General features: G+C 40.8%; 1 protein-coding gene across 1 annotated transcript in view; it reads left to right on the forward strand.

Annotated features, from left to right (window-relative positions):
- Window positions 1-438: 438 nt before the first annotated feature.
- LOC117161503 (metabotropic glycine receptor) overlaps window positions 439-14,114 on the forward strand; it is a 157,867-nt gene continuing 144,191 nt past the window's right edge. The window contains exon 1 of the mRNA XM_033343084.2: window positions 439-1,822. Coding sequence (XP_033198975.1) covers window positions 439-1,822 — 1,384 coding nt within the window. The remainder of the gene's footprint in view (window positions 1,823-14,114) is intronic.

The following is a 14,114-nucleotide window of genomic DNA, read 5'->3' on the forward strand; positions in this document are numbered from 1 at the left end:
GATATTTACTGTTCAAATTCCGATGACCCAACCTGAAACAGCCCCTCGAACGTTACTAAACTCTCTAAAACTCGATTTCGATTATTCCCTATAATTTGTCTTGGAAAAGAAGATGAACATTTTCAGCGAGAAACCGTGGTCCCTGTTCCAAGAAACTCGAAAGTCTCTTAGAACAGTGCCGAAATCGTGGCTGCACAGTGCAAATCGTCGATCATCGGATGGTCGATCGTGACTCGGTGAATCTATCGCGAGAAACATGCGACAGACAAACGTGGCAGTTAATTTCGGATCGGTAGAAGCCTAGTGGAACGTAGTGGTGCGAACACGTGACGGAAATGACGGTAGCCGCGTTGCAATCCCGGCTCCTGTCCGGATGACGTGACTGGGCCGGGATCTGTACAGCTCGTTGCCCTTGATGGCCGTGAATTCTCATCTAAGATGAGTATCCTATGCGGCTGGTACGCGCTCGTCCTGCTCACGTGCACGCTTTGGACTGGGCTGGCCGGCTACGCTGACCAAGAGGCTCAGATCGAGAGGCCCAAGGAACTGCTGCGGCACCAGCAGAACCATCGACCTTCCTTCATCGAACGAAAGCTGGTCGACAAACTGGAGATGCACGAAAGCGTGACGGAGCCTTCGATGGAGCTAGAAGATCAGGAGGACACGCTACCGGACGAGGATGACAATCAGCAGGAGCCTGAGAATCGGTTGGTCTCCTTTAGATCTAAATTGGAAACTAACATAGAAAGACCAGTCACCCAAATCAGACACAGTAGATCCAGAAGTCATTTCGCGAGACAGGTGAAGCTAGATGATACCGAGTCCTCGTACGTGTTTAGTGGATCCAGTAGAAGAGCTGAGCAGATAGACAATGAATCTCAAAGTGAGGATATTTCGATTTCAGACCGGTCTAGGAGCAAGAGTGAAAGCTCTAACACGATCTCAGGCCAGGATCTGAGATCGTCGGGCACGATCGACGAACGATCTACAGTAGAATTGGACAAGCTGCTCACCAGACTATCGGAAGCTGGGTCCGACAAGAGAAAGGAAGGGAGAGTGCGCCACAGAAACGATTCTTTATACAAGTGGAAGAAAACGTTCAGCAGAAACAAGTTTAAAGTCTTTAAAATCTCTAACAGAACTGCCGGCAATGGGACCGAAAGCTATGGGAACATCGTGCATGGAATATCGTTTGGTGACAGGAAAGACCTGGACGACGAGGACATCGTCCTATCGGGAGATGTTTACGACTATGGCATGATCGGAGACAGGAACAATTCGGAAAATGAAGATTACGAGGAATACGAGAAGATCGGAGACCAAGGGAAGTCGAGCAAGGAACCTGTCCACGTGGACATCGTCACGAGGTTCCTTCGTATCATCGAGAATCAGCATATTCTCGGTGAGAACTGCACCGCTGGGACAGATTTGAACCTGGGCGAGGGAATCGTGGACCAATATGCTCAGGAAAGGTTCAAATTGGAAGCTAATCTCGCGGTGAACAGGGCCAACATGCTGACCAGACTGTGGAAATACGCGCCAGACGTAATGCTCTCCTCGGAGTACCTGTTACACGCTAGCGTCTTGTCGATGGTCGAGTTTGACGAGGATATATTCGCCGCTGGGAATTGCTATGACAAGCTGCAGTACGGAGATCACTGGCTTTACTGTCCCTTTGCTCATCGACTTCAGGACCAAGATGGAATTCTGGTGAAGGACCTGGCGATCGAGTACAAGTATCTGAGCAACAGTAGCGAGTGGTTTTACATCGCCAGGAAGAACGCGGAGCGCGTGATCGCGAATAATGATCAATTCAGTCGCGGTGAGTCACCTGAAATTCATTTGGTTCTTTCAGGCGGATCAGATTTTTCTCTTTCTTCGTGATATTTGTCGAGGTTCTATATTATTATCAGCTGTGCATGGTTTGAACCATTATCCGCAATTTTGTTGAGTAGATGAAGAGTAGAAGTCTAAGAATAGTCGACTGTCTTTCTTATTGTGCTTTTTACTGTGCTTGACCAACAATTTTTAAAGACACTTGGATAGAAAACAAAGAGTATCGAGTAAAATGACATTTTTATACTAACTTACTTAGACATTTTTTATACTAACTATAGTGAAATATTAATAAGTACGTGTAATTACATTTCATTGGACAAGAATTACCATAAATATGTGGTAATGACATGGTTGTTCGTGGTGGGGCTTTAAAGAGAATTTGCTTGCCTGCTCGATGCTTCTGTGAGATCACATTACTGAGGCTTTGTCGATCAAAGATAAAAGGCAACTAAAAGTTCCTAAAATCTAGAATTTCTTGGAAGCTTCCCGTCTGCAATGGTCACTCTACGAAGAATGCCCATTCTGTGGCAGACACACAGCAGTCAATTTCCCTTGGTCCACGACACAGTATCGATAGAATGTTTAAATAAAACCGCTCATCCAGGTACCTGTTGTCTTCTCTTCCTAGTTTGAAAAGCCAAACAAGAAATCTCAGTTGTTGAAGTTTTACGTTCCATTGCAGTTCTCAGCATTCATTATACCATAGAACAAAAGCCTTTGTTGCTTGTTAATTGGACCAGTTTTTAGACGTTCGTATTTGATTTAGAATTTGATGTTTGCATATCTACAAGATATCCTATAGGAACTTTGTGAACTATAATTGCTGCTTATCTGACCGAGATTTTGCTATGATATAAATAATATCAGTAACACCAATTATTGGAAATGGTTTTCCGTAGTAACGCTCCCAATCAGTTGATTTATCGAAGAACAGAAGAATCTGAGATTTTCTACAAGTCTACTTTTCTTCGTTGTTGGATAGACGTGCTTCTAAATCACGATCCATTAATGTGACACTATAACACATCGCACAGGAAATATATGGTGTGAGCGTGATACAGCTGTGGTTCGTGACAGGAAAGACGGCAGAAGGTGGTGAAACAACACGAGACAATGGATGACAGACTTCTAGATGACCAATAACGGAAACACACGTGTTCTATCTTTAACATTGTGCTAGGGAAAGATAATTTATTACGCTATAAACCACCTAGACATCTGACCAAACGCGAACAGCAAACGAATCCAAATATTAGCTTGGCAACTAAGTGATTGCGGATTTTATCATCAGGTTGTAACGACAAAATCCGCAATCGCTTAGTTGCCAATCCAATAGATAGGTCGGTAGTGCAGGATTGAAATTATGGTGTGACATAAGGTTCGTGTTATGGTATAGCACAGGATTCAAATTATGGCGTAGTGCAAAGTCCAAGTTATGATACAGGGTAGAGCTCAAATTACAGTCTAATATAGGGCTCAGATAAGAGATGAAATGTAGCGAAGCGTGGAGTTCAAACATCGTCAAACATTCTGAACATTTCTTTGCTATTGTAAATATTTTCAAATGGGTCAATTTCGTTAAAAAATGTAGCAACTTTATCGAGTAGCAGAGCTGTGAATTAAACATTGGAATGGTTGTCGTAACGGTGACAGGGACATCTGACGGAACTTATCGTGCAGTTTTTTCGTTCTCTACAACTTAATTTCGCACCTAGGGAAACCATTGCCTGTCGCGGATATTGGAAACGTCGATTCGCCGGAACGAAGCAAAGAGTTCTGACCCAGATTTTAATGGAAGGCCGGTCCTCAGATTACTTCCGCTTCCCGTATGGACTACTTCATTGTCTGTCGAAATTGAATGATCGAACGGCAAAGAGGGAAAGAAATATACGCGATGGCGATTCCTTTTTGTTGGATGGTCTTTCCACTACGATTTCCGGCCCTCGTGGAAAATCTGATCGCCTCTTCGAGCGGGCACCAAGTTTCCTGGATTCCTTCTAACTTCGTTTTTACGGTTGTTACCCTCGGTTTGTCCACCTTAGATCACGAAGAACAATCTTTAACAATTTTTTCTTTCCACGATCTATGCAATCGAAGACACTGTAACATCTTTCGAAGTTTAGAGGTTAGGTTACGCGTAATCTCGGATTCTAGATAACTTCATTGTTACGATCGTTGGTGTCGGTTCCCCTGCGTAAGATTGTACGGAATTCTTCACTTTTCCATTTTTATCATTTACGCAATCAAAAATTTTGCGGTGTTCTTTCAAATTTTGGCGACCACGTTAATTAACAGATTCTATGCCATACGTGTTTCAGGATGTTCACGAATTTTTTTAATTACCTCTGACTTACGATAAATCGATCCAATCATATTCGACAGCGAGGACTTCACTATGCTATAGTATGCTGTACGAATTTACTAACATTATTCGTGTTAAAACTATTATCAACAACCTTACTGATAATTAATAATAATTAATAAAATGAAGTAGAGTCATATATATTAAATATGTATAACAATAATTATTAATATATATTTACCAAATTAAATTACATTTACTAAATTTAAAAAAAGAGATTGAGAACCTTCAAAGATGAAGATATAACCTATCCGATATAATGTGTCATTCCAGACACAGGAAAGATGAGAGGCGTTCACGACCGGTGTTGAAATCAAGGCGTGAAACTTGTTATAAACTCGTCGCAACGCTGTAGTCATTATATCGGCCCGACGAATTAACGGTTAAATGTTTAATTGCATCGTCTGCTGGCGTGCTAATTGCACGCGTATCGTTGCCGTATTAGCCGCAACTTTTCCACCTTCTCGGCTTAATAATCGGTTTTTCGCATCGCGTGTACATATAACGTCGTTGAAGTTGCCGGATATACGGCTTGGGTCTCGTTCACTTATACTAAGACATTAATCATAAACGAAACTATATATTAATAACTATATATTATTGAAAATATAATTTGTAATTATTGAAAAGCTTTACAGCAATATAGCGTTCGTTACACGTATAAGCAATGTTCATATTTAGACGAACATTTGAAAAAATAATATAATATAAAATTGAAATTGAAATATAACATGAAAATAATAGGAAAATGATAGAAGCAGCATATAGGGAAATAATAATATTTGTTTCGATCGACTGTTTGTATAATTTAGTTGGAGCATTCTTTTGTTATAGAAAATACTTAATAATATACAACATTGCGTTATTTATTGAGTATCGCGATCAATTTACCAACAATCCCCCGGAACATCAAGAAATGTAAATAAATTGCTGAAAATCAGTATATTTACATATAGCTAAATTAAAAATGCTCTGCTTGGAAATACCATGCAGATGCTTTTCAGGTCAAGCATCACTCACTAAGGTTTAAGGACAGCTTCCTTTTCACATAGAATTCAAATTCATAAGACTATCGTTCATTTCATAAAACTCTCGGATTTCTGCGAGTGCTAGAATATTTAAACGTCAAAGCTGCTCTAGTATTAAGCTGGGGACCCGCTCGAGAACTAAGCCAGCCTATATTATGGCACACTAGCTTCAGAAATATTTACTTCCATGCATATATGCGGAACCGTTTTCACTGAAAGCGAAGCTATACTGGTGGAAATGGTAGCCTATAAATATATCGCAGCAAATATTTTCAAACCTACCACAGCATAGCAGAACATAACCTAACTTTCCGATAGATCCCCAGCTTTCGTGTCGTGTCACCAGACAATGAGCAAAAACTAGACTGAACTACACTAAAATCTAGCTTCTAGCTTGGAGGATTCCCTAGAAATATATCGCGGTAAATATTTTTAAACCTACCACAGCATAGCAGAACATAACCTAACTTTCCGATAGATCCCCAACTTTCGTGTCGTGTCACCAGACAATGAGCAAAAGTTAGACTGAACTACACTAAGATCTAGCTTCTAGCTTGGAGGATTCTCTAAAAATATATTGCGGTAAATATTTTCAAACCTACCACAGCATAGCAGAACATAACCTAACTTTCCGATAGATCCCCAGCTTTCGTGTCGTGTCACCAGACAATGAGCAACAGCTAGACTGAACTACACTAAGATCTAGCTTCTAGCTTGGAGGATTCCCTAAAAATATATTGCGGTAAATATTTTTAAACCTACCACAGCATAGCAGAACATAATCTAACTATCCGATAGATCCTCAGCTTTCGTGTCGTATCATCAGGCAATTAGCAAAAGCTGAGTTGAGCTATACTAGGATCTAGCTTTTAGCGGAGACGGTTGCCTAGAAAGATATGGCAGTAAATATTTTTAAGCTTACAGCAGCACGGTATAACATAGCCTACCTCCCCGGTAGATCTGCAGCTTTTGTCGTATAATCCTTTGGTCACAAGTATCTGACACGAACAACGGCGTCCATCTTGTGGTTAGTTTGCGGCCAACTAGCGGTCACTTCTTCTAAAATCGTTCCTGACTGCTGTGGACGTGTGCTGGCTTCTGGCTTTCAAGTAGTTCCGTGGACAGTGTCCTCCATCCACCTGGATCAATAGTTGGGAAATAATCTGTTATCCTAAGGACTTCCTGGGGTACACTCTACGGTGATGAAATTGGAAGTTGGAAAAACTTTCACATTTGGGGAGAACAATCCTGTCACGGGGAAGATTGCTGGGATAATACCTAACGATAAAGGAAATCGACTTTTGTAGAGGGGGAAGGCACACGGGGAAAAAACGATATGAGGATATGAAAAAAGAAATTTGTAGTTATAAGGAGAACGATGCAAGGATTTGAGAGGAAAGGAATTTCACTGATAAAGGGGACAAACGTATATAATAGTAAAAACAGGAACGTTGTAGCGATAAGAGGAGCGATGTAAAGACTTCAGAAAGGAATTTTAACTCTCTGACAATAAAAAAAAGAAAAAAAAATAAATGGCGATATATACAAACACGTGTAAAAAAGAGTGAGAAAAAAAGGAGAGCCGAAAAAGAGTTTCAGCGATGAGAAGAATTTGCAACAAGGAATACTCAGCAATAAAGAGGTTAACGCACACATACATCCAAAAAGAGGAATTCAAGAAATGCAGGGAACCCTTGCAACACCCTATAGGTCGTGCACATTATAGAACATAACCTTCATCATGTGATCGTTAATAATAATCTAGATTTGCATTGTCGAAGAACAAAGTCGCTGACCAGTGCCTGACCAATAATCTCGATAATTTCCTTGAAATACTCACGACTTAGTATACTTAGTATACTTAGACTTTAATACATTATATCGCATTTGCTTGACTTTATCTATTTTTCAAATAGGAAAAAGTTAACTAGATTGTAATTTATAGTATTGATATGTTGGTAATACCTGACATCTCGACGATAGCTGTTAACGACTAAACTCGAGTTAATTCTAGGGAAATTTTTATCCGAAGAGATTTTTGCACCTGTTTACACTAAAATCGATTTTACTCTCTCTTCAACGAAATTGCTTACGATTTACTGCTGGACGTATATTCAACGTTTCCGTGGCGTGCTAGCTGCAATTTCGAGATTCGTACTTAACATATTGTAACCGAACGGCCTCGTTTCCCGGAAAACTGGTAATGGCCGTGGAATGAAAAGCGAGTCGTTATACCAAGGAAATGGAATACATTTGTAACACAGGCTCGCACTCTGAATCGTATTTCCTCCATCTGTCAGAAATTCCTCGAGTAACCAAATTTCTGTCATTCTTTCAAAGAATTCTCCTCTTACAGCGGTTTTAGGTTACGTTTTATTAAGACAGATTGTCTTTCATAAATTTTTGAAGTTTCCAAACGTGCTGTTTTAAGGTATCTTTGACTTGAACCTAGTTTATATGGAGCTTGCCTTGCGAATTACTGCCATATTTAAACCTATATCAGTTTCGTAAGTTAAATTTGTTTTAGGTTATATTTTATTGCCACAGACTGTCTTTCATCTATCTAGCAAAAATTCAGGAATATATATGTAAGTTATAACATTTCTTTAAGCAGTTTTTCATTCAAAGTTTTAGTACAACAAATTATATTTTCCTTGATCCAAACTAAATCCAATTCGATTTAAGTTAAATTGCGTTTGAATCCATTATGATTTCACCTATTTTTCCCTATTTTCTTCGTCGTATCAGAGTATCTCTCTAACAATAATCGATAACAACATTAAAAGTTATGCTTAAATTCACTACCATTTGCCCAAATATTCCCTTTTCTCCTTCTTTTTACGAAAGGTTTCCAAACTCTTGAACGCCACAGTACCGAAGATTTTAACGTAACCTAACCTACCAACTCGAAGAAGTCATTATGGGAAACAATACACGGTGTTCAGGTTTCTGATGTGCCAAATATAATTTTAGCATCGCTGAAGTTTCCAATCTTCGGGGAAGACAACACCATAACAATACCATAAGAACGTTCTCGGTGTAAGGGTTAACTTCGACAAAGAACCGAATTTAACCTCAACGAATCATCGGACAAGTAAGACCACGCGATGTACGTGACAGGGAACGCGTTAAGCCGGATTCTTCCGAACAATTCCAGCAAGAACGTTATCCTTTTGCGTCGTCACGCAAAGCAAACGGAAACAGCCGGGTCAGGTAAACAGCGGTTTGCTCGTTTGCCGAGCGCCCTCTGCTTCCTGTTTTCTCTCTTGTCCCCATACGATGCAGTACTCGACTTATGGCCTCGAGGAGAACCAGACGTGCTTTCTGTTCTTTCTCTCTGTCGTCATTGTTGGACGTTTCGCCGTTGTACACGGGAGAACGAATTCGTGTTTGTTGCCTGGTGTTTGTCGAAACGACGACGTTTGCCGAACTCGAACTCGTTTCATCATGGAGTCTCGCTGCAGAGCTGCTGGCTGCAACTTCAGATTGATGTTGCGTGCAAGCAAGTTCCGTTCAACGAGAGGAAACGTTCTCCCAGAAGAAGCTTTCCCCATATGGAAATTCGATTTGATGTCAGGGGAACGATTCCTTCCCAAGTTTCGGTCAACGGGATTAGATCTTTTTGCACGTCTTGCGGAATGGCAGGTACTGGAAATTCTGGAAGATTTTGCAGGAAATTTAAGGCCCTGACGAGGTTATTTATTGCAACGACCGAATAACAGTGGAATAACTTATGGAAACGAAAGCGAAACGTTTTGTGAACTTCTTGCAATATCGTGACAAAGAGTTTTTCGTCTTTCGCCAGAGTGGAGCGAACAGTAGGATCGGATTAAGTTTCACGGATCACGACTACAGTTGGACTTAGCAACGAAACGGCTAATTACCGTCGCTATCATCGACCCGCATCGTCGATACGGTATCGCGTATCACAGTCGGTACGAAACGACTGCCACTTGCGTTCCCACAGTCTCGTGTCAAATATCCAAATTTCTCCTTGTGCCGTTGAATCGTTTCCCGTGATACTCTGGTGCACCAAAGGATTCCGACCATTTTATCAGAAAATCTTGCCACGAATATATTAGGCGCGTTGTACGAAAGTTTTTGAGATTTCGTTGCCACCGTAACGGGACACGATCGTTGCGATTACGCTTGAAGTTTCCTAACCGAGAGCTCAGCTTGTTCAGAACTCTCAAACGTATCGTTCAAGCGACACTGTCGAACGCATCGATTAAGCGTTTTGGAGGAGCGCGTCGCGAAATATGATACGTCTCGCGTTACGTCGCCCTTGAAATCGTTCAGATTCTACCCGAAACATTTGTCAATATGGTGGAAAAGAACAAGCGAGAAATTTCAGGCGACGAAGTTACAACAGTTCGGAGAACTGTCCATCTAAAAATGTTCTAAACACGTTCGGATAATTTCGCGAGTAGATCTGTGGCGGCACTCGATAGCGCAAATACCGCCACTCGACACAAACAACCAACGGACGACGGTAGCGCAGTGGTTAGCGCGTTAGGTTACGATCGTTCGGAACGCGGGATCGAATCCCGGCGACCGAAGTCCGATTTTTTCTTCCACGATTCTAAAATAGGAAGAAAATATAGCTGTATCTATGACATCTACAGCCACCAATCACAATCATCACGGACAACGACATATTCACCTCAGATCTTTGCTACTATCGCTTCGCAATACTCTACAATGTATTGTACCGTTATTACCTTCAGGAATAACAATATTCGCGGTTTCGCCTGGTGTTTGGGATACATATTCGCGAGTCGCTGTAATTTCCTCGGTTTACTACGTGGTTGAATAAAACGAGGCTGTGCCACGGAATCGATTGGGGGTTGGCTTTTTCGATTGGACATATTAAACAGGCCGGTTTAATGCGGTTAAACTGCGATACAATGGTTCGTTTAAACTCTTCAGACCCTCGATCCACTCGAGCTGCTCCGCTTTCGACACTTCTGACGTTACGGTTCGTTCGAAGCCGATATTACGCGGTCTACCGCTTTCCCCTACTTGCCAACTAATTGCTAATACATTCATTGAAAGTGCCTGCTCTAGCTCATTTCTCTATATACTTTCTGCTTCTAAACTCTCGGCGGTGAATAGCGAGCAGCAAACAATCGGCGAAACATTTCACGAAAATTGCTTTTGCTGGAACGTGTAGCCTCTTGGAACGCGTATAACGGCATTCTATGGAACATGCGCTGCGAAACTAGCGGCTAGCCTGCCCTATTTCCATTGTTTTAATTCTCAGTCGGTACAGTCGGGTCGCGTGCACGAGTAATAAAAAACTTTCACACCAACGTACGCTTCGACAATTTCGGATTATCCGTTCGGCGAGAAGATTCTTTTACCGGTAACAAGAGTTCTTGCGTACTACGATGATCAAAGGGAAGTTGACGATTGCCATTCTATGAGTTTCCATAATCTTGTTACGTCGTATTCTTTAATATTGGATTGGCAACTAAGTGATTGCGGATTTTGTCATTGCCACCTAATGACAAAATCCGCAATCACTTAGTTGCCAACCTAATATTTGGCGAGAAGGGAAACTGAATTTTTTTTTGATAAACCAACATGTTCGAGATTTTTATGCAAACCAATTCAGTTGACCAAGTCAGTGAACTGCAAAATAAAAAATAAGCACGACATTATTTTTGGAATTTATTAAAATGCAGACATTTTGAGAAGAAAGTGGTGGCTCCTGAGCAACTCGTATTACGTCATCACGTATCTGATATCACAGCGAATATGAAACAGCGTCTATCGAGTATTATGTTTTGTTCATCGTATTTTCCTGCAATATATTCGATGTTTGAATTATTAACGAATAATTAGTATTACACGTGATATTGTTTAATATATGTGATATTCAATTCAGCATTACAAATTGTAAGCTATAAATGCGTTAATCCGAACGCGTGTATCGCCCAGACGATGAAGCATCGGTTTGAATTTCATCCGATGAAACGAAAACAAACAAGTTTCCGTGTGTTTATCGTCCCGCGTTTATTCTGCACTTGGCGTGCTACTGCAGAAGAATTCTGCCGGATAAAAAAATAAGATCTGAGAAATGAAGCGAATGTCGATGGGACGCTAATGCCTTAATAAAAAAAAAAAAAAAAAAGAAAAAAGGAAAACATGATCCGAGAAAATTGAGTGGTAGACTATTTTCCTACCGATATCTGCCTATTAGATTGGTTATTTGTGCAACTTTCCAAGGCCAATAAAGCCAACATGGCGTAAAGAAAGGTTGGCGAAGCTTCGACCTTCTAAGCCATTGAATTTTCACCCCTTGAAAATATAATGCTGCCTTTTAGGCTACCACAGTCCTATGGAGCTTCTTGCGTGTTTGCATTTTTACGGGAACACGAGGAAAATAATGAAAATCATAAGGAGAAATAAATACTTTTGATATATTTCACGCGTGGATGTAAAAAGTTGGAAGGAATGTTGGCACACTCGATGAAAAACATAAATTTAGCATTTGCAGAAGATTATGTAAATCTGCAAGCCGGTTCTCGTTGGTTCGTGAAAATTCGCAGCTGGTAATTTTTCGTTAAAGAATGGGCTAAGAGGAGAGCTGGAAAATTCCATGGACGTTTTAAGAGATATTACTGAAAATAATCCACGACAAACGGGAAGTATAATCCATGAAAGTATAATAATCCATTCTACCGTTATTCGTCGCTTGGCTCGGACAGAAAAAAAATGAAGAAAGTTAACGAATGGCTTCTTCGCGCCAGTTAAACGACATACAGAAGCTTAGTCGGTTTGTTATTTCAAACAAAAAAAAAAAAAAAAAAATACAAAACTTAACGTTTTAACGACTTAAACGAAACGTTTTATAAAACTGTTATCATTAACCGCGGAAATTACTTCGATGTTTCCAGAAAGATTCATTTATCCGTTTTATTTCCCCTTCTGAATCATTTACAATTTACTCGACCGATTGGAAATCAAGTTCTTGTTCAATTTAAACAAAGCTTTTCCCGGATCCAAATTGTTTGACTTGCGTCTTTCGAACATAATTATGTAAGTAGGTTTTCAGAAATGATAGAAAAATGTTTCGCTCGAATATATAATATTAATCCGTAATTAATTCAATTTCAAGGTATAAATTCAACGTCGATATTTAGTAAACGCCATATTTAATCACATTTAGCCTGTTAGCTAGAAAAATTTACCGAACGTCCAGTTGGACAAATAGTAAAGCACAAATTAAATAACAAAACAAAATTTAACCTGTCGCAGTTGATGACTTCTTAACGTCGCGCGGTTTCTTCGACGACTGACGAACGTATATCGAGAAACGGTAGGTGGAGGGGGAAGTAGGCGCGCGAGGCATCGTAGTACAGTGGGCAGCACTAGCTCCAGGCTTACGTACCACACGCTGCCTTAGATACTGGGAGAGGGAGGCCGTTAGGAAATCTTATTTGCAAAGTTTCGCACGTCATAGACCTCTGGAGGCTGAGGGAAGAATATACGTTGCCTAACCCTTACCGCCGAATCCTCTAGCAAGCCCTGGACCAAACATTCTCCTCGCCTTCCCTTCTTCCTTCTCTCCCGCTCCTACGTCGAACCCCAAATATCATTCAACATACGTCTTGCCTTCCTACACGAATTTCAGGTGCCTCGCGCAGTCGTCGAAAGACACGTGCTCACACGTCTTTTGAGATTCTATTTAAAACGCGCGTACACCTTCTTCCCAAGCGTTTCTATCGAGTTGGCAATTAAGCGATCGTGGATTTTGTCATTAACAGCTGGTCGCCAACCCAATACATCGTCAGAAGGCTGTTCCTTCGCTACCATTCAGGATTTCCAGATGATTTCCTTGATTGTATCTTGAGTGCCGCTATCACAGCCTACGGCAATATCATCTTATTTATATGTGTGACTTTTCGATCAATACGCGAGCTTATCTTTATGGTTGTATCGAATATGAGGGTTGGGGAGGCTTTTACTCGCTTCAGGGATTCCTGTAGAAACCCTGCTGCCATTTTCAGTTTAGGGAACAGGAAGAAGCGAGCAGAAGCCAAATCCGGGCAGTAGGCTGGGTCCCAGGGAACCCATCAACCAAGCGTGCAACAATGGCCGCGACCCAGGAGATGTCAGACACAAAGCGAGGGTCACGAAGTCGCAAGTGAAAACAACGTTGATCGTATGTTTTTTTTTTTTTTATCCAAGGCGATTGTCACGGTGAAATGAAATAGTTGCACGATCGCCTTCGTTCGAAAGATAAATCCAAGGGACCATGCGTCTATCAACTAATTTCACTATTCTAAACCAATTTAATTAGACTAAATTGGCTACTGGAATACGCATACTTCTTTGTTGCAAATTTCTTCGATAACGACGAATGACGCACACGTATGCGTCCTCAGGTGTCGAATTCGAGATGCTCGTGACGCACGCGTTGCGTCATTACTTACGAACACGTTAAATATATCGCTCTATGTTTTTTGTATTTTTAAACGAATTTCTATGAAAAATTCGCGTGTATGCCAATGGTCGAAGAATATATATATAAAAAATAAAAATATAATGATCGTACAATAGATTTTTATTTTCTTGCTCGCGCGTTGACTATGAAGCACATTTTTATTAGTTACGTGCACTACACTTTGTTTACACGGTCCTGCTTCTATGCGAGGTTGCAGCATATGAAATAGTCGTATTTTATTTTGTAGTTCCCCGTATTTTATCCCGTTTTTTTCTAACGTATCAGATTTCACCGAGCCCTAAAAAATATACGTTTACACGATGTGCCCTGTTTAGCTGGGAACGTTGAAATATCTGGAAAAATACGAACGATGCGATAAAATATTTTGGACGAGAGTCGTGCGGTATCGAGACGCTACAACATTCTGTGCTTT

The sequence above is a fragment of the Bombus vancouverensis genome, chromosome 16 (assembly GCF_051014615.1).
Source record: "Bombus vancouverensis nearcticus chromosome 16, iyBomVanc1_principal, whole genome shotgun sequence".
In the NCBI taxonomy this organism is placed as follows: domain Eukaryota; kingdom Metazoa; phylum Arthropoda; class Insecta; order Hymenoptera; family Apidae; genus Bombus; species Bombus vancouverensis.